The 22500-nt window shown below is 36.5% G+C and overlaps 1 protein-coding gene across 8 annotated transcripts in view; it reads right to left on the bottom strand.

The window, feature by feature from the left end:
- The window catches only part of LOC113097576 (type II inositol 3,4-bisphosphate 4-phosphatase-like), a 127552-nt gene that overhangs the window by 86655 nt on the left and 18397 nt on the right, over positions 1-22500 (bottom strand). For 4 of the 8 annotated variants that reach the window (XM_026262817.1, XM_026262819.1, XM_026262824.1 and 1 more), the window contains one exon: positions 4178-4257. In XM_026262817.1, the coding sequence (XP_026118602.1) occupies positions 4178-4257 (80 nt within the window). Of the gene's footprint in view, positions 1-4177; positions 4258-11867; positions 12117-15950; positions 16135-20669; positions 20823-22500 lie in introns of those variants that run through there. The other 4 variants (XM_026262823.1, XM_026262820.1, XM_026262822.1 and 1 more) reach the window with 4 other exon arrangements.

The following is a 22500-nucleotide window of genomic DNA, read 5'->3' as shown; positions in this document are numbered from 1 at the left end:
CAACTACAAAGCTGTAACACTGCTACAAAATAATGCAAATAATTCATAATTATGGTCAGAAAAATTCACCAGGTACAGAAAAAAGTTTGTAATCTAACACCCTGATCACACATATGATGAAACTTTCATTTAGTGAAGAAGAAATGTTATCTGGAGTAAGAGCGAACTGCTATCGTTTAGAGGATGCTAGATTTCATTCGCCATGGGTACAGCACGTCTCCTCCCATAAACTCCCTCCTAATCAATACTGGGACTGTAAAGCGATTGAATTCAAGACTCAGAGATCTCCAGTGCAGGCCGCTCTTTATTGCAGCATCTGAGACTGCTTGGATAAGGATCTATAAATAACTGAATGTGTGATGATATAGAGAGAGGAAGAGCTGACCTGCGAGGGGACAACACTTCCTGAACCACAGCGCAGCAGAGCTGACAACTGTGTGAAAGGTCTCGGCCGGGTCGAGCAATAGAGTTGCAAAAACACCCCAAAACAACTGAGAAAAGTTGCAACAGAGAGTGCTGATTATCAACAATCGAAGACAGAGAGATCGAGAGTGCCAACCACTTTTTCAACAGAAACTTTCTCAAAGTATTTTTCCCATACGTGAAATATATTGCAAAAGCATTTCAGAAAATGAGTCATTTCTACAACGCAAATTATGCAATCGAAATGGTACAAAAAAATAGGTACTGCTTTATATTACGTTGTCCTTGTTATACGTTTGATGTACTTACAATTATAATAACAATAACATGTATAATTGCATGCAAGTAACCCTAAACCAAACCCTAATCTTAACCCTAACCATACAGTACATGTAGTTCATAAATATTACTAAATATCTAAATGTATAATAAAACTTCAACAAGGATATAAAATATAAAATATTCCATTATAAATGTAACTTGCACTTATGCATTGAAGAAGAATATAAATATATATTAAATTATATTGGCTATGAGTATACAATATGTTTTGGGATTTATAACAAATTATTCAAATATATTTACGACATAATAGAAAAGTACAACTAATTCTCTTGAATAGCACCAAAAATAATGCATAAACAAATACAACATATGGGGTCCACATAAATAACGTAAGGGTTGCTGTAGCATTTAAATAGAAATAAAGATTTTGATTTCTGAAAGAAAAGCACAAAACAAATATTTCACATTCTACACTATTTCTACAGTAGGTCACTCTCAGGTCAATGAGATACATACACTGTTAAAAAAAAATCCATAAGTTTGATGAATAAAGTCATGGTAACATGTTTTACCATTACTTTAACCAATTTCAAGCTCTTATATGAGTTATAAGAGACTCGATTTTTAAGTCAGTTTAATATAATTTGAAAGTTGAAATAGCTTGCACAGCCAATTTAATTCAACTTAAAGAAAGAAAGCAGCAACTGAACAAAACAAAGTTTGATAAAACTTTTTTTTTTTAAGTTGAGTTGAAATGGGTGGAAACTTCTTTCAGTGTAACAGATAGTCCTACATTCTTCCATCGAAGCTCAAGGTGCTCTTTAAAACATCTCAGAGCATGCTGAAGCTCAGGTACAGCTTTAATTAAAGCAGAAGAGACACAAACCAAAGACATCCACCTTCATTTTTCAATACAGCTTATACCATTTTACAATATGGAAAAAAATAGCTTCCCAGACTTTTGCACCCCGTGTACTGTACGTCTTGCTGCATTACACAAGAGACAAGAGCGCAGTCCTTTTGTACTTCTGCTGCTCCTCACCAAAGAGAAACACTATTCTGAGCTTCAATGGAGACACGAAAAACAACCAGCCACTGACAGTGCATCAGAACACACAACACGAAGCAAGGGCCAGAGTCTACACCCTAACATGAGCAATACGCCAAATAAAGAGAAACCATCATCAATATTAATACTAATGTTGTCATAATAATAATAATAAACTTTATTTTATAAAGCGCCTTTAAAGGCAACTTCTCAAAGCGCTGTACACAAACAAGCAATACAAAGCTCAAACAATAAAAGTAACATCAACAATCAAATGCTAATTAAAAAAAAATAAGTCTTAAGTCTACCTTTAAAAATGTCGTAGCCCTGTGCTTCCCTAAGATCAGGAGGCAGAGAATTCCAAAGGACAGGAGCATATGAAGAAAAGGCCCTGTCACCCATAGATCGTAAGCGTGTTTGAGGAACAACCAACAAGTAGGATTGTGAAGAACGCAGACTCTGAGTTGGGGTATAGGCAGTTAACAACTCAGATAAATAATAAGGGGCCAAGCTATGCAATGCTTTGTATGTCAGCATCATAATTTTAAAATCTACTCTGAATCGGACTTGGAGCCAGTGTAAGGACTCCAAAACTGGAGTGATGTGATTGGATACCCTGGACCCAGTCAATATCCTGGCGGCCGAGTTTTGTACATATTGTAGTTTGTTAAGTGTGGATTTAGAGACTCCGGCTAGAAGGGCGTTACAGGAATCTATCCTAGAGATGACAAAGAAATTCATCAGCTTTTCAGCTACTGAGAAATTAAGCATAGGGCGTAATCTAGCTATATTTCTGAGGTGAAAAAAGGATGATTTAACTCTGCTCTGAACAAAAGAATCAAATGAAAGCCTGGTATCAAAAACAACTCCAAGATTCTTCACTTTAGCTTGAGTAGCCAAGACAGAGCCATCAATAGTCAAAGATAAGGAACCAGCTTTTGAAATTTGATGACGTGAACCAATAAGCATAACTTCAGTTTTACCACTATTCAGACACAAAAAATTTGTACTCATCCATTCCTTTATCTCAGAAACACAGCCGGACAGAAAATCAACATCAAGATGTTCATCAAACTTTGAGTGTATATAAATCTGCGTATCATCAGCATAAAAGTGATAATGGAGGCCAAGTGATCGCAACAACTGTCCAAGTGGTGCCAGATAAATATTAAAAAGCAGAGGGCCCAGGACTGAGCCCTGAGGAACCCCAGTTAAAACAGAGCTAATCTCAGACCTGAAACCGCCCATGGAAACGAACTGATGTGAACTGATGATGGAAACGAAACGTCATGTTATGCGGTGTGCAGGGAATCCATCCAGCTGTCACTCACCATCATGACACTATCAATCATGAGAATACCAATTTGTCCTTTAATAGGTGCTTAAATATAATTTACAGTACATTTACAGGAACAAGCCTAAAATGCAACCTAAAAATAATACAATAGGGATGGACGCTATTACTTAATTATTTTGTATTATTATATTAATATGAGTGCTATCAAAATTAGCGCGTTAACACAGGCGATTAATTTTTCTAGTTTAATGGCATTACAAATATTAAACACATTAAGGATTCATATTTAATTGAGAATTTAGTGTTTGAAAACCGTATTAAAATTCTGTATATCTCCTACTTGCTGAAGAGCACAGGGAAATATGACATTTATTATGACGGGTTCACTTAAATTAGAAGCAGTTATTTTGTTTAAGTCTATTAAACGTTAAAATTGATAGCTCTTAATTATACTGTAATGATTATTTAGTCAATGGTTATATTATATTAATATTAGGGGAAGTAAATTACAATTTCTTGGAGACATCAGTGATATTGCTATCAGTTACACCGGCCTTCAGTCATAAAATAAAGATGCCAGTAAACAAATATTAAAAATATACTATATTTATGTTGTTTCAACATTAATTTGAAAATTTAATATGAAATTATTGCCATATAAAAGTATATTCAATAACTTTAATGTTAGGTGGGCTTAATTGTGTTTATTAGCAAATAATTTCGAGAAATCATTTTTTTCTTTAAATTCGTTGGATGAGCCACAGTTTGGGACACGTTCTGCTCCACATTTTCACTTTATTCCAGATTCCTCAATGTGTAAACATAAATCTACCATGCTATAAATTGTCATGCCACTCTGCCATACCGTACAATGCAAACTCAAGCTGTGCATTCATTGGACAATCAGATGGAGCTGTGTGCCAAATATAGGAGCAGATGGCCTGTTTTCTGCTGGAGTCTCAGTCCTGTTTGATTAGCTGTGTGTGCCTGACATCATCCACCTCCAGAGAGCTCATCACAGGAGCACGAAACCCAGCAAATGAAGTTTACACTTAAAAACCACAGTGCAGCCTCAATGAAGTCAGCACTGCAGACAATGCTAAAACTCCCACAATGCAACTCACCTCAGGCTGAGAGAAAGCTGCTGGTCCTTAGACTGGAGAAGATCGGTCACAGAGAAGCTGCTACTTCCCAAGATGTTGCTCTAAAGAGAAACACAGGAGAATGTAGTCATGACATGAACGCAGACTGTAGAACATGTGATAAAAGCATCGGGAGATTATCTTACATACACTTTTATTAATGACCTCTCTATATCTAAACTGTTCTGCAACTTTCAGGTACAGTTGCTTTTTAAATTCCAAATAAATTTCTGAATTTGAATCGAGGTAACAAATGAAATATATAATTTTAATGTGAAATTGAATGTTATGTAGCAGAATCAATTCTAAATAATGTAAGTGTAATGTTTACAGTTTTATTCAATCGCTTTGGTACATTTCTCAAATCATCCTTGACATTTGCAAAACAGTAAGTGCATTTCTCAAAAAAACTTGTACAAATAGCAAAACACCATGGATCACCTGCCAGTCTCTTTAAAACCCTTAGTTCATCTCTCAAAAATAAATATCTGTTTCAATGAACATGACAGTGCCATCAGAATGACAAGTCCTTGTGTCATCGCAAACTGTCAAATTGCTTAGGCATGGTGTCAATATAACAGTGTACTCTGGAGGGATGTTCTGATGTAAACTACTGTATTGAACAGTATGCCATATGCTTATCATTTCAAAAGTACATATTTACACATTATTGTATGTGGGATATTGATTGAAAGAGACCTGGATAGAATTCCCAGTTACACTGTTACTAGTGGTCTGGCTGAAAAAAAAAAATACAACCCTTTACAATGTCATTGTGATATAGAAAAGGAAAAAGAAATATAGGCACAAAGATGAAAATAAGTCAATTTTCAGAATTTGTAACTCTTGTGTTGTCCTCGGTCTATACAGTATAAGCTTTGCAACTAAAGATGAACCTTTGAGCTATTTCAGAGAAATTGTTTATCATTGGTTGATCTACATTACCTTCATTAGTCAAGATTCACTTGCACAATTCATGCCAAATTTGCAAAAGTCTAATAATAAAGTGTAAAAATTCTATTGCTTGGCAGTTTATGAGTTTATACAGAGACAGACGGAGACAGACAGACAGACAGAAAAACACAGACACAGACGGACACTGACAGACAGAGACAGACAGACACAGACAGACACAGACAGACAGACAGAGACAGACACACGGACAGACAGACAGACAGACAGACAGACAGAACAGAGACACAGACACAGACACAGACACAGACAGACAGAGACAGACACACGGACAGACAGACAGACAGACAGACAGACAGACAGAACAGAGACACAGACACAGACACAGACACAGACACAGACACAGACACAGACAGACAGAGACAGACAGAGACAGACAGACACAGACAGACACACGGACAGACAGACAGACAGACAGACAGAACAGAGACACAGACACAGACACAGACAGACAGAGACAGACACACGGACAGACAGACAGACAGACAGACAGACAGAACAGAGACACAGACACAGACAGACAGACACAGGCAGACAGAGACAGAGACAGACAGACACAGACAGAACAGAGACACAGACACAGACACAGACACAGACAGACAGAGACAGAGACAGAGACAGACAGACACAGACAGACACAGACAGAGACAGACACACGGACAGACAGAGACACAGACAGACAGACAGACAGAACAGAGACACAGACAGACAGACAGACAGACAGACAGACAGACAGACAGACAGACAGAACAGAGACACAGGCAGACAGACAGAGACAGACACACGGACAGACAGACAGACAGACAGACAGAACAGAGACACAGACACAGACACAGACACAGACAGAGACAGAGACAGACAGACACAGACAGACACAGACAGAGACAGACACAGGCAGACAGACAGAACAGACAGAGACAGACACACGGACAGACAGAGACACAGACAGACAGACAGACAGACAGAGACAGACAGACAGACAGAACAGACAGACAGACAGAGAGACAGTGACAGAAAAACAACAGAGACAGACAGACAGACACAGACAGACAGAGACAGAGACAGACAGAACAGACAGACAGACAGACAGACACAGACAGAGAGACAGTGACAGAAAAACAACAGAGACAGACAGACAGATGGACGGACGGACAGATATGATGGTTTGCAGGGAAGATTTTCATTCCTGTCACACAGTAATCATCTGCTCCTGGCCTGGAAACATGTTTGTGTGTTTCTGCATGAATCCAGCAGTGGCAATGAGCATGAATAAACACACAGTGCAGGAAAGAAGCCATCAATAAACATACACAAACACACAGAGTGGACAAGAGACAGCTTGCTAGAGGAACAGGAATGGAGTTGAAGTGTAATAGAAAAGGAAAATAATGTAACGGAACTAGAAGAAGCTAAGTTTTGTATTAAGAGCGTGAATTTTAGCAGTCGCTCCACAGACAGACAGACACTGACGGAGGCCGACAGATTACATTGAGAGCTCTAGGAGGAGAGACAGTTCAGAAATGTCTGGTCTCAGAAGGATGGAGCTTAAACACAATTGCTTTTTCAAGCAACATAATAAGAAAACACAGACATAAATATGGACTGGATGTGTTCATCATTCTGGTTTTGTTGCACCGAGAGAGAACCGGTCATAGCAAGGACACACAGCCCTCTACACTGCCTTAATTAGTAATTACAACGCACACACACACACACACACACACACACACATACACACACACAGAGAGACAGGAATCCCTAGACATTTCTCAAAAATTAATCACTGTGCCGTATTCTTCACTGTAAAGACCCTGTGGAAGCCAAAACACACTCTGATTTGAAAATGCTGTGGAACTGATTTATGCATGAGTTAAATAGAGCTGAGAGTTTTTCTGCCGTTTTCACACCTGGCTGGTTTGGAGTGTATATTTCTCCCTTGGTTCGGACATATAAATAAACATATACAAAGATGGATAGAGTATATCACATTTTAAAATGCTTCTGATTACAGTTTTTTTCTGGAATACATGATTACAAGTTATTCACACAATGGCAATAAATTATTCATATTTTCTCTTTTAAAGTTTCCTTTCATGTTTATTAATGTGTGTTCAAGTAATGCAGGGATTCCCAAACTTTTTTGTCAGCCAAACCCTTTGACAAAAAAAATAATAAATCATAATAATAATAATAATACATTCACTCGAAATATACCTGAGAAAGTTAATATATTTCACTAATTTAAACAGACAAGTTCTCAGATGATAGTTAATGGTCACACTGACATGCAGGTAAACAAACAGCTCCATATGTAGTTTTTTATTTTTGAAATAGTTTATTTTTATCTTACACTTTTATGACTGAATTAATTATTAGCTTTTTTTATCAACTATTAATCACACTCAGGGAAACCATGGTGTCATGTAATGTTTAATGTATTTCATGATGTTGATGTATAAAAAAAGGAATATATTTTCTTCCTCCTCTTTTTTTTTTTTTTTTTTGATTTATTGCATTTAATTGCAAGTTATATATATAAAAGCAATCTAAAAGTAATCTAAACAGTAGCCAGAATACAACTGAGATATGTTATTGAACATCAACTCTTCCACTCCACAAATCCAGCTCACTTTAAAACCATCTCAACCCAAACATAAGTGGCATGTAATGTCGCCAACTCTTCCTGTCATTTGCTTGTTTATCTTTTTTAAATAATGATTTCCTCATGAAGGTGTGCGGATGGTGTTTACAGAGACAAAGTGTTGTCAGAGATCAAGAAGGGATCTTGTGCTTGACATGATGAAATACGGGGGAATACGGTGTATACGGTTTGGCTCTGACAGCGATGTGGGGTAATTAGGAACAACAGTGCTTTTTCCCAAGCAAGCAATGGTTTTAGCATCATCACCCATTTCAATTCAGTTAAATAAGAAGGTCACCAGCCACTACACAGGAGGTTAAAACAGAGCGAGTAGTGATTTATTGATGTTTTACATGTGCTGAAAAGGTTACAGACCAATTCCCAGTATTGACAAAGACTTTAGTGGAAGAGCCAGATGTGTGTCGAGTTAACAGCTAAATCCTCTACATACACTTCAGAAGTATCAGCATTATAGACACACAAATACTGGTCTATGTCTCTTTTGTAACGTTTGCAGTGCTTGAGGAACACAATAGTTGCAACTGTTCAAACAGACCCATTTAGATCCCCAGACTAATGTAAGTCAATTGGATCATTTTAAAATAAAAAATGTACCAAATGTAAATTGAATACTGAAGGAGCAACACAGTAAAAATAAAATAAGTTTGGCTTTTTTTTTATTTATTCTGTCATTTTATACAGTAACTTCTCATTTTATGAGGTCTTCTGTATTATTTAGCTGTATTTGTTTTGTCCAGAGTGTGTTTTTCATGCCTTTCTACCCGCTATACTTGGATTGCTCAACAGTTCCTGAAAAACTATTGATTTGATCACCTTGAACAAAACGGAAAATCATGAAATATATAATAGCAGCATGAATCAAACCTCAAAATCAAACTTTAGACCTTTAGCAATCACTTGGTTTACCCATATGACCATATCTTATATAATTAGACAGGTAGGTGTTTAGAAAAGTGGTTTTAGTTTCTGTTTACTGTTTTGAAGCAAACAGCAAACCTCAAAAAGACCTTTTACACCAGAAGGCTTTTAGTCCTGTTGTTCTTTACTCTAGAAGCATATTTCTCTTGCTTTTCTTTTACCTAGAGCAATTTTAAACAACCACAGTCACAACAGTGTGAAATCTTGATAACAAACCACCTGCAGCGTAAGGCCATTTGTCTTTCTTTCTTTCTTTCTTTCTTTCTTTCTTTCTTTCTTTCTTTCTTTCTTTCTTTCTTTCTTTCTTTCTTTCTGTGCTTTTAGGCGACTCATGAAGGACCAGTCAACACCACAGAAATAGTCTCAGTCTCAAGATGAGTCACATGCGAGAGCGTTTTCGTCGTGTTCATTTCCAACTGCTGGTGGAGGAATTTTTCTGCTTTTAAAGGGCATCCTTTACACTGACCTCTTCTGCACAAACACTTCCTTCCTCTGTGCTTCACGCTAATAGAGCGGCTTCTCAGGTGCATTGCAACATAGCAAAAGCACACACACACACACACACACACACACTTGTGGATACCCAAGAAAACAAAAAAACAACACCAGCTAGAAAAACAACAACAACAACAAAAAACTACTGAAGCAATTTATACTACAGAAAAAACAGAGCATCTAAAAACCTGTTACAGACACACATAAACGTAAGCAATAAATGTGCTAGACACAAACAAACACGCAGCCCCTCATTTTCAGCAACAGCTTCATAGCTCATAGCCAGAAGGAGCAGGACAATCTGCTCGTGATTCAAGCAGACGAACATAATGAAACTTGATAAGCATTTCCTGAAGGAAACAGCAGTATTTGGAAGGCAGCAAACGTGTTCTGGTTTAAGGTGAGTGTATGTGTTAGTCTTTGATTCAGAGTGAATGAAATGCCGCATCAGAGACTCTTTATTGCTGTCATGTCACGCAGCACAGACACATCCAGGATCTGACCAGCAGCACACGAAAAACAACACATGCAACAATAAAGAGTTACATACATGCAGCAAACAACAGTCAGTGTGCATATGGATATAGTGCAATATCCTTATATTTATTTGTTTCCCCTCCATCCTAGTACATCCCTGCATCTTATCTTATTCAATCCTATTCCATTATCATTTATATCACAATTCTTTATACACTTAATTATTTGCCTATTTTTTTTTTTTTGTCTGTGTGTTGTTGTCTCTGTGTACTGGAAGCCTATGTCACTAAAACAAATTCCTTGTATGCGCAAGCATGCTTGGCATTAAAGCTCTTTCTGATTCTATAGCAATGACATCATCACAGTTGGATACATTTGAAATACTGAAGATTCTATGAATGCAAGTCAATGGGAAATTTCCAAAGTATACCCCCCCCCCAAAAAAAGCATAAATCTTGCAAAAAATATCTACACACAAACACACACACACACACACACATATATATACACACTAACACACACATACACACACACATGCACACACATATATGTATGGTTTGTTAGGATCAGACAATATTTGGCCGAGATATAACTTTTGGAAAATCTGGAATCTGAGCGAGCAAAAAAAAAAAATTACTGAGAAAATCACATTTGAAGTTGTCCAAATGAATTCTAAGCAATGCATATTAAAAAGTTTTGATATATTTACAGCAGTAAATTTACAAAATATCTTCATTGAACATGATATTTTATGAATATGCTGATGATTGTTGGCATAAAATTTGTATAAATTTGATATACATGTACATAATGTTTTTTTTTTTTTTTTTTGGCTATTGCTAAAAATATACCCCAGCGAAATAAGACCAGTGTATACAATGGCCTTAATAAAAGTGACCTTAATCAGCCGACGTTCAGCCAATTTGTTATTTATTTATATATATAATATATATATATAATATATAATATATATATATATTACAGAAATCAAATTAACATTATGTATCTTGTCAATACTTAATTCACTTTTTTTTTATTAATACATTGGTCTAGTAAAACAAGTAAAAAAATTACTGTACTATTTTAATTTATTTTTATTTTATATTGCATTTTTTGAATAATCTATGTTTTTAATATGTATTAAATATGTTTAATAAATATAAGCATTAATATTTTTAATATTGTGTAATAAAGTTAATATTTAGGTTATAATGCCACTATAGCGTGATAATTATTTGTAATATTTCCGCTACAAAAACTAATCTATATCAGTCTGATGTAAATCCAGTTCACCACTCATACTTGCACAACCAACACTGAAATTACAGCCAAAAGAAAAGCTTTAAATAGACACCATTAAATAGTTCAAACAGAATCAAATCCAGTAGTTTAATACTGAGTGTTGAACAAACCCTTGCCAGAATGTCTGAGGAATATCAACATTGTTCTGCTTTGCAAGTGAAATGAGAGAAAGAGGAAAGATAAAAGTGAAGTTTCCTGATGTTCATAATGAGCTGCCGCTGTCATTCTTACTCTCTCTCTCTCTCTCTCTCTCTCTCTCTCTCTCTCTCTCTCTCTCTCTCTCTCTCTCTCTGTGTGTCGAAGACTGAATGCAAACTTCTGATCATACCCTCCCCTCGTCACTGGAGGAAGTGTGCATGCTCAAAACATGACACCGACACGAACACAGACGCACGCTTACCTTACTCTCTAAATGAAGACATATCACCACACTTCAGCTGTTCATATAAACCTAATTCTCACTCCAGACTTCCTCAAAGAAACTTTCTGCATGCTAGGACTAAAAGATGATCATGCAATTTATTCATAAATAATTAGATAACCTGCCCAAAGGTAGATTTCGCCACATTTAGCTCACCTCTGGGGACCATTTTGTCCCTAAACTACAACAAACACAAATCTAGCTCTTCAAAGACGACATGTCTCAAACTCCAAATCCCCAAACGCACTTAGTTCCCGCACGATTCCCACACGGATCACACCAATGTCAGTCCAGCAGCAACCAGTCCATCCTACCTATGCTTTCAAGTCATTTGACTTCTCTGACAAACAAGAACCATTAAGACGATCCCCATCTGCATAAACACACTCAAACGCTGCATGTTGCCATCCTGAAAGCAGACTCACTTGTTAAGAGTAGCGCTCGCTCTCGGAGGTCCACAGAGGAAGTGTCCAAGCAGAGCTGTCACAGGGCTGCCGCACGAGACCGCATCTCCTCCAAAGGATACATTAGCATCCTCCTTCCCATCTGCACATACCAGCCGTGTGAGCAAACACACGCGCGTGCAGCGAGCACACAGAGTGGGGACACGACCCGACTGAACGACTGAATAAACCACTGCAGATCTGAGACACCGAGAGAGAGAGAGAGAGAGAGAGAGAGAAAGGGGGAGGGAGCAAGGCTGGGGAGGCGTGTAATACTCAGAGATTAAGGAAGGACCAGAGAGAGAGAGAGAGAGAGAGAGAGAGAGAGAGAGACTGCAAAAGTAGGTGAGACGGAAAAGAGAAACAGACACACCTCACACGGGTTAAACAGTGACGGGGTCAGTGACTCAACAGCTACTTGAATTAACACACAGAGATAGACGCTGATTGTGTGTGTGTTTACATATAGTCTGATTTTTGCGTGTGCTTGCTCTGCAGCTGGAGGAATTACAGTTATACTGGCTTACAGCTAATCCTAAACATGCATCAGAGCCACGTTTTCTGAGAAAAAGGAGGCCACGGCTCTTCACAAATGTATACAGAATAATAAAATAATTGACATTTGAATTAAAGAAACATTATGAAACATTAGGTTAGATGCCATATAAGGCTTATTTTATCTAGTAAGCATGTCTATGGCAACAGTTTCTGCAGAGCTGGGCCAAAATTTCCAGTGTTCGCAGATCCAGAAGTCATCATACTTTGGTAAACTTATACCTCGTGAATGGAAACTAATTTTCCCATTTGCTTCAAAAGTAAATATCTCTGAAGAGAAAAAGATGTCATATTTGCTGTGTTAGTAGAAACAGCACACAGCACTAGGGCTGGGCGATATACATAATTAACTAGTATAAACTTGTCAACTGGCAGAGATTGTGGACTACTGTCTCTATCGATGTTTCATGCTCGTGTGATATTGCTGTGCTATGTAGTCACAAAACATATCGCTTTCCAACTTTTTAAGCACACAAAATACACACATAATGCCCATCTTTCGGAGTATCTTCATAAACACAGCTATTTAGGTCTTAAGTGAAAAGCAAACAGCTGGAAAAGAAAACACATGTGTAACAGTAATTAGATCTGAGCAGCTCTTAAAGTGACAGCAGTCTATAAATGTTTTTGTACGTTTGATTTATTATACAAATGTAGCATTTATTATTTATTTGTTCTACTGTATTTTTTTGTCCTTGTAATTAGCTTTTTATTCTTATTTAACGGCCGACTGTCTAGTTGTCTTTAATGAGCTCAAGTTTTATCTTGAGCTCATTTTTTACAAATCTGTATTAATATATTATATATATTAACTATATATGCTAAATACAGTATTTAAAGCAAAAACAACTATATCGTGATTCATATTGTTACCGTGAAATAAAAATATTGTGATATAAGATTTTGATCATATCATCCATCCCCACACAACAGCATTAACCATTTTCTGTAATTTAATAAAAGGTAATATAACACAAAGTGTAATACTTATAGGTATTACAGTATAACACAAAACGTATTTAAATTATATTTTTATAAATTTATATTACATTTTTTAATTGATATATTTACTATAGGTGCATTTCATAGACTGTAAAAAAACAGGGACATAGTGTCCGTGACGGCACCCATAGACTCCTCAATAGTAGTTTTGAAGCGCAAAGTGTGCAGAGCGAGCCGTCGCCATCTTGGCAGCGCATCACCGCGCGACTCTCCCGGATAATCGAAAATGGGCCAAAAGGCGGGAGCTGATTACTGAAGCCACGCCCACCTAGCGCGACGGCATTGTCAGCAGCGGCAATCCACCTGTCACTCAAGTGGCCACGCCCTTAATTATGCAGAACTTTAAGTCTTAATATAATTGAAACGGATGAGTTTTAAAAAAATTTCCCCCCCTCACAGTTGTCTTGAAGGGCAAAATTAGCAATATAGACCAAAATCATTTTTTGAACCAGGCTGTAAACATGTTTTTTTTCTGCTGTAAAGTTGGGCATTTTAACATGGGGAGTCTATGGGACTGACTCCCTTTTGCAGCCAGCCTCAAGCAGCCAGTCGATGAATTGCAGTTTTAGTAACTTCCTTATTGGCTTCACGAGAGAGAGCGCCAGGTTGCCGCTCGGTGCATTTAAAATGCATTTAAGTAACCGAAAAAATTAAGTGTGGAATGTTGAGGGGGAGGGGCTATCAGACTATGTATGACAAAATAACCATATATAATTCATACACTACATGGTTGCATACATAGTGCATAAGTACATACAGTACAAGTGCATAGTGCATCATTTGGGATGCAGCTAATGTTAATAACTGTGGAAACGCATCATCACAGTCTTTAAAAAAGTGATTTATGTGTTTTCTACATTGCATATTTTATTTAAAATACGCCAGAATTGCAACTAATAAATGATTATTAATGCTACTGGGGTGAAAGTAGTGGAAAAATACTATGGCCAGTGAATCGTCTATGTGTCAGAGTAATGGGAATGGATGGACTAATTACAGAGTAAACAGCTTAACCACCCAGACATCACCAGTTTTTGGTTGAATCATGATGACCTTGAGATGACAATGTCGATGTGAGCTGGTTTTTCAGCTGTGTTAAATTAAAGTTGCACTTCCTTTTTATGACAGCTGCAGTGCTTACAGATAATTTGATGACTAATGGTCTGAAAAAAAGGTGGATATTAACCATAATTGAACAACAGTTTGCAGTAACGGATAAAAGCTACACAAAACTGCATTACTATAGTTATATTTGATGCAAAAACAGTTTAAAACACAAAACAGACCATACTTAACAGACTGATCACATCTTCTGATGTCATCAGTCACAAAAATACCACATGCACAGGCATTTCGTTTTAGCCTGTTTCTTCACACTGAGGTTTCACGCCAACTCAATTCGCTCGGCCTATACATAAACCTGTTGCAATGATGCACAAGCAACAAACAAACAATTACAAACCAAACACTAATCAACTTCATTAAAAAATAGAAATGTATTGATGAATTCCACTGGACAAATAAGAAGCCAATGAATGTCAACTGAATTGTAAGACCAAAAAGACAAAACTATGTTAAAGCAATCCAAATGGTGACTGGCTGATTCATATGTCAATCAAATTGTGTCGTCCATTCTAAGTGGGCGGGACTTTACCAGAATAAGCTGCTTATTCAGTCTGATGATCAAAGGTCTGGCTGCATAACATTGTTACATAACCTCTAACACCACTGGAACTGAATGGTGACAAATGGTCACAGGGATGAACACATGATTAAATAATAGCTTCTCTCTATCATTTAAGTTTCTTGCTATTGACAGTTGCTTCAACAGCGCAAACCTCTGAGAGCTACAGTTCATACATCGCTAGGCTAGAATTTCAATATGTCAGGCATGCTTGTTTCATCTGGTCAGTTTCAGACCTGCCTAAGTGCTTTTCCTTTACCGTAAACAACCTTCAAACCCAAAGCAACTTCTAAAACACACACACACAAAGTCATGAGGGCAAAACACAGGTCATACTACACTTATATCTGTTAAGACGCTGTTAGCACATGAACATCTGTTTACGAGCAAAACATCCTGAGGTGAATATGAGCGACTGAGACTGAACTTCCTCTAACAACCTGATGTAATTCCCTGCTGAACATGACACATGGACAGAAGCAGTCATGAGATTTCAAACTCGGTCTAACGAAGGCCAGGGCTGTCTAGACTAATGTTTACTTACATCCACAGTGCTTTGAAAAAAAGAATAATGCATATTTTGCATGACGAAAACAAGAATTCTTCTTTTGCATCATGACATTTGGTTTTTTTCTACGGGATCATGTGAGGATACACACTTTCTCTTGAATATATACATGCATTTACTTAACAGAAGATTATATGTAAATCTACAGCTTAATAAAATCTCAACAGAGAAGCACAGCTTGAACACACTTTCCACTGAGCAATATGTGTGACTCATCAGAAGTACTAAAGCACAAACATATGGAAGAGTGACCTACCAGCTTGAACGACAAACACTATAATGCTTCTTCACTTGCATGAACAGCGGCAGGCCTTTGAATCAAATCATCACACAGCAGATCAATCCACAACTGAACTTACTATAGTGAGCAACTCGCAACAGACAGGACAAACCAGCAGTGTAGAGTCATTCCACAACAGGCCCATGCTTGCCCCAAACCTTCACATGAACAGTACAGGCCAATCTGCAGACTTTTCATCAAACTGAATCAGTAGCTTATACTCATTAAGACCCACCCACTTAGATCTGGAAATTACAGAATTGCAATTCAGTGGAATCTTATTAGTCATACACAATACAAAATATTGTTCCAGCCACCAAAGACAGATTTGCAAACAACCCACAAATACTGAACACATTAACAAGAAGAAATGACTTTCAACATGTGCACTATTTTTTCTAATACATTATAAGCTTTTGCGCCCATCAAATTGAAAAAGGTTAAAGAAAAACGTACTGTGCCATGGTACAACAGTGTTGTAACGGAGTTACTTTTGACAGTAACTAATACTGTAACGCATTACTTTTTAAATAAATTAACTCCGTTCCCGTTACCACATGGTGCATTGTCCGTTACTTTTTTAAATTAATTAATTTTGGCTGAAGTGTAGCCTACACCCTAGATTTTATTCAAGTATATGCGGCAGTCTTGGCGAGTCAAGGAGAGAGCAACATGAGTTTCTCAAAGTGCTCATTATTTTACTTTAGTTGAGAATAAAGACAAATACATTTAAATCAAATGTGAGCTGTTTCTATTGATGATAGTTTCATACTTAAGCTGTGAAAATAAAATTTTTAAGGGCTCAACACAACAGCTTTTATGATGCAGAAGCCACTTTAGTTTTTGATTATGAATATATTATTCAGGTGTTTTGTTATTTATTTCAGAAATCCTTGTGATATACAATATTCAGTTTGTGCTGGCCTTACTTAATCAAAATAGTGTGTAAAAATTACTTTCTGTTTAAGTCAGTTTTGTGTTTGTTTAGGCCATAACGCATAAAAGGGCATTAATGGGAACATTAAAGAACGTTTTTTTTAAAGTAACTAAAAAGTTACTTTTAACAGTAATGCATTACTTTTGGTGTAAGTAATCAACAAAGTAGTAATTAAGTTACTTTTTGAATGAAGTAACTAGTAACTGTAACTAGTTACTATTTCTTAGTAACTAGCACAACACTGAACAGTAATACCCACTCTCTCAAGAAAGAAACTCATAGTCTTGAGCACAAATGGAGAAAACAGTATGTCCAGCTAAAAACTGCAAGGGCCGAGCATATCCACAAATGTATTGAAAATAACCAAAACAATCCAAGGTTTTTATTTAGCACAGTGGCTAAATTAACAAATAACCAGACGCCACCTGATTCAAATATTCCAGCAACGTTTAATAGTTATGACTTCATGAATTTCTTCTCTGATAAAATAGATAACATCAGAAATATAATAACAAATGTAGATTCTACAGCATCTAACACTTCAGTTTCATCCATCGCACTCAAAGATAAACTGCAGTGCTTTACAAATATAGGACAGGAAGAGATAAAAAAAAAAACTTATCACTGCATCTAAACCAACACCATGTTTATTAGATCCTGTACCCACTAAAATACTGAAAGAGTTGTTATCTGTAGCCGAAGAGCTGCTTCTTAATATCATTAACTCGTCGTTATCTTTAGGTCATGTCCCAAAACCATTTAAGCTGGCAGTTATTAAGCCTCTTATTAAGAAAGCACAACTAGATCCTAGTGTACTGGCAAATTATAGGCCTATTTCAAATCTTCCATTTATGTCTAAAATTTTAGAAAAGGTTGTGTCTGCTCAATTGAGCACCTTCCTGCAAAATATTATCTGTAAAATATTATTATATTATCTGTATGAAGAAGCACAGAAACCGCACTTGTTAAAATTACAAATGACTTGCTTCTTGCATCAGATCAAGGCTGCATCTCATTGATTGTGACATACTCATAGATCGATTACAAACAGGTATTCAAGGTCAGACTCTAAGATGGTTTAGATCGTACCGCTCCGATCACTACCATTTAGTTTATTTAAATGGGGAGTCATCTCATTAATCATCAGTAAAATATGGAGTGCCACAAGTATTTGTCCTAGGTCCTCTGCTATTTTCAATATACGTACATGTTGCCCCTTGGTAATATTATTAGAAAATACGGGATTAGTTTCCACTATTATGCTGATGATAATCAACAATATATCTCAACGAGATCAGATGAAACTTCTAAATTATCTAAGCTAACAGAGTGTGTTAAAAATGTAAAAGATTGGATGACCAATAATTTTTTAATAAGACAGAGATATTACTAATTGGACCAAAAAACACTACACAGAATCTTGCAGATTTCAATTTGCAACTAGACGGATATATTGCTACTTCCTCTACAGCCAGAAATCTGGGTGTTATATTAGACAGCAACTTGTCTTTTGAAATATTTCCCATGTTACAAAAACAGCATTCTTCTACCTTTGAAACATTGCCAAGCTACGAAACATGTTATCTGTTTCTGACGCAGAAAAGCTAGTTCATGCATTCATGACCTCTAGACTGGACTATTGTAACGCACTTCTAGGTGGTTGTCCTGCTTCGTCAATAAACAAGCTACAGGTAGTCCAAAATGCAGCAGCTAGAGACCTTACCAGGTCAAGAAAATATGATCATATTACCCCAATTTTACAGTCTCTGCACTGGCTACCTATTAAGTTCCGTATCAGTTACAAAATATTATTACTTAATGCCCTAAATGGTTTAGCTCCTGCCTACCTAACTAGCCGTATACCACGCTACAATCCATCTCTCGTTCCCTAAGGTCACAAAACGCTGGACTTTTGGTAGTTCCTAGGATAGCAAAGTCCACTAAAGGAGGTAGAGCTTTTTCGCATTTGGCTCCCAAACTCTGGAATAGCCTTCCTGATAATGTTCGGGGTTCAGACACACTCTCTCGGTTTAAATCTAGATTAAAAACATCTCTTTCGCCAAGCATTCGAATAATGCATCTCATAATTTGTGACTGCAGTTGTATCTGATCAAATGCACATTATTATTCTTTAGCTTAGGTTAAACTAATTCATTTTACTGGGTTGGAACACCAGCTACGCTAATTATGTCTCTATTTATTTCTCTGTTTTTCCACGGGATATAACTAGGATTTACACAAGCTCCGGTCTGGATAAAGAACACATGAGAAGAGATGATGCTGACCCTCAGAGGACCTCAGATGATGCTAACCCTGAATCAACAAACAGAACTAACAAATATTGCTACAAGTGTGACTGCATCTTATAATAATTGCTGTTAATAATGTTCATCGTCTGGTTGACTACGTCTTGTATAAATTATTCAGAAAATTTCTGTCTTATGCACATTAACTGACAGTGACCACTGATAAGCTACTACTAAATATTGTAGAAATTTAATTTTCTGTAAAGCTGCTTTGCAGTGATTTGTATCGTAAACAGCGCTATACAAATTAACTTGAAATTAATAAAAAAAAACTTACATTTCAAAACTACTTCTGATTAAGCATATTACTAAATTAAATTTAGTTATGTCCAAATTTAAAACAAATCTGATCAAAATACACATTTTTGTCCCTTTATAAAAGGAAATATTGACAAATATTTCTCTCACTCTATCTTTATAATTTATAATATAATATAATAGAATATAAAAAATATTTTAACTGTAAATACACAGTGAAAATTAACATTTCCACCATTGTGCATAAAAGTTACATAATGTACACATTATTTAGTTCACAAATTAAGATAATAAACATTATTTAAATAAACGCAAATATAATTTGCATTTGGTATCCTCTACTGAAATTATGATCACAACATGTTTATAAGCATTGCACACTGAAAACAAAGAGTGCTATACGTTATAAAACTACAGTACTATAAGAACTTTATAGCAAAATTTGTATTTCAAGACATTGATGCTTGCATATAGAACAGCCACAAGCTCAGCACCCGTCTACTTCCGCTCACTATTACGAATCTTGCATGACAATTTTCAAGCAAAAAAAAATGCTAAATGAATAAATGTAAATGTACAGCAATATAACTCCACATCCTGTTTAGTAATGTAAGTAAAATGCAATGCATACTGATCTGAAAATTTAATCAGAGCCAAGTATGTAAAATGTCTGAAATTGTAATTTCAATCAACCTGGATGGAATTTAAAATGCATTTTCGATTCAAATCTGAAGCACACACAAACCTCCTTACAGTACCTCATCATTCATTTTCACTGTGCACAAACAGAAGGCCAAAGCGAGGCGCACTGTCCTTCCAGAGGAGATCAGTGAGAGATGATGTTCAATCAGCAGGTCATTATCACAAACAAACTCTCACGGGGGGATCCGGATCAATCGCAGGTCACCCTAATGGGCTTCATTTTGCCAGAATATCCACCTGACTGTACATTACCCAGCTTATTAGACTTCTCTTCACCAAATAAATAAATAAATAGACGTGAAATATTGATTTGAACTGAAACTATTCCATTATGCAAGAAGAAAGAGACCACAAAGTGATACGAGAGACAGGAAACTAGCACTTCTATGTCAAAAATCTGTCAGTTAGGCAGTTTAACATGGTTTAAAAAAACATTTCAGACTTGAGTATCACAGAGAAATGAGTAATAAGATGTCGATATCTGAATGTTACCTCACCACTCAGCTGTAAGTCCTGCTAATCCCAGACTGCGGCTCATGGGACGAGAGCTAATCAAATTGAACTCTGAGTCACATCAGGCCTCAGGAGGTGTGGAGGGCCAATCCAAGAGCTTCTCTCCACGGGACTCAAACACAAGTTTTAATTCAACAGGGGGAGTAAACATGGGCAAAACTATTGTTAGTGCATGCACAGTACATGTTTCACTGAAACAGAAATGATACAGGAAAAATTAGCATAAAAAGTGCTTCTTTTTTTATTAAACAGTGTTTTATTGAACAAATTGTTGCTCTGTCTTTAAATTATACTGTAATTTCCCTTCTTAAGGAAAACAAATCTACATCAGCTAATGCTTTTGTAACCATATAAGAAGCTCTATAACTTGCACATTACTATTATATTGGCAACGATTAAAAACAGACCACATACTATTTAATTCAACTGCTATCTATTTTTAGATATAATAATCAATATTCAAATACAAAATTGAATGTAGCTGTACTGTAGCTGATGCAGGTTAATGAGACTAGCGAATAATCCCACTGTATATTGAATATATAATCAACATTATCATCTGATCGGATTCTCTTGCATTTGTTGTTTTAAGGAATGTGCTTTAGAAAGACAAAGCCAGAGAAAAACGTATGCTTACGAAATCAAGTGGATTTCGCATAATAGATGCCCTTTAACATCTAAACCTCTGTCAAGTCTCAACAAGAACTTTTATATGAAATGGAGTCAAACTAAACATGCAAGATCCAGAGAGATCTGTTTTTTTAAGACAAAACGAAAGGACCCGCCTTTTGTAATTATCTACCAATCAGTGCATTTGTTCTCTTGTTGCCAGGCAGAACTGCTTGCTGCTAATCACATTAAAAGGGGACTTAACACTTAATACAGTTTCACCCAATCTCATGTTAATCTTGAGTACTTTATAACGTTATTAGTGCATCCTTCATATCTCCAAAAAGTATTTTTGTTTTATCATATTTATAAAATAAAGATACAGCTTGACCAAAGCGGAGCTTCTGGAGGCTTTGGGATTTTGATTTGACAACACTCAAAATCTTACATTTACTCATTTTGTAGGTAAGCAAGTTACAGAGACTTAGGTTTTTGATTTATTGGCCTAATAAGTACAACTGTAAATAATGTTTAGTCAAGATTACTTAATCATTTAAGTACTCACGTTACCTTTTACTTTGAAATCTTATTATAAAATGTCCATTCTATTCGGTCTAATATCAATAGACATAATATGTTCATTCATGTTTATTTTGTGTTAAACTAGTAGTAAAGAGGAAGGGATGAACGCACTCCATGCTGCCAGGCAAGCAGCATTCATTACATTTCCTGACAAAATGGACATAATTTGAAAGATGAGACTCATCGAAAGCAACTAAATATAAACCTAGAAGTTTTAAATGAAGGTTTCATACATGCAGTGATAAAAACAGCACTGTATTTGTTAAGTTCACATGCATACCTAACTGAAATACCTGTACCAAAAATAATTTATAAGAGTGAGGGGAAAATCTGCTATATTATGTAGTGCAGAAGGAATAATCATCAGAGGTCAGAGTTTACAGGTTCTTCTCTCTCTCTCTCTCTCACTCACTCCCTGACAGAAACTGTTTGTTTCGCAAGCGCACCTCTGCCCGCTCCTCGTCTTCCTGTCTCTTTGAAGCATGCAGGTGGGTGGCTTGCAGATAAAAATGACAATGACACAAAGATCCACAGGCTTGATCATCTCAGAGCGATCACAAACAGCACAGAGTTAAGTTTAGCAAAACTACACGCGATAAGAAGTCATATTTGGCCGACC

This window comes from Carassius auratus, unplaced genomic scaffold, assembly GCF_003368295.1.
Source record: "Carassius auratus strain Wakin unplaced genomic scaffold, ASM336829v1 scaf_tig00216332, whole genome shotgun sequence".
Taxonomy (NCBI): domain Eukaryota; kingdom Metazoa; phylum Chordata; class Actinopteri; order Cypriniformes; family Cyprinidae; genus Carassius; species Carassius auratus.
The sequence above is the reverse complement of the archived record's forward strand: the minus strand, read 5'-3'. Positions and strand labels throughout refer to the sequence as shown.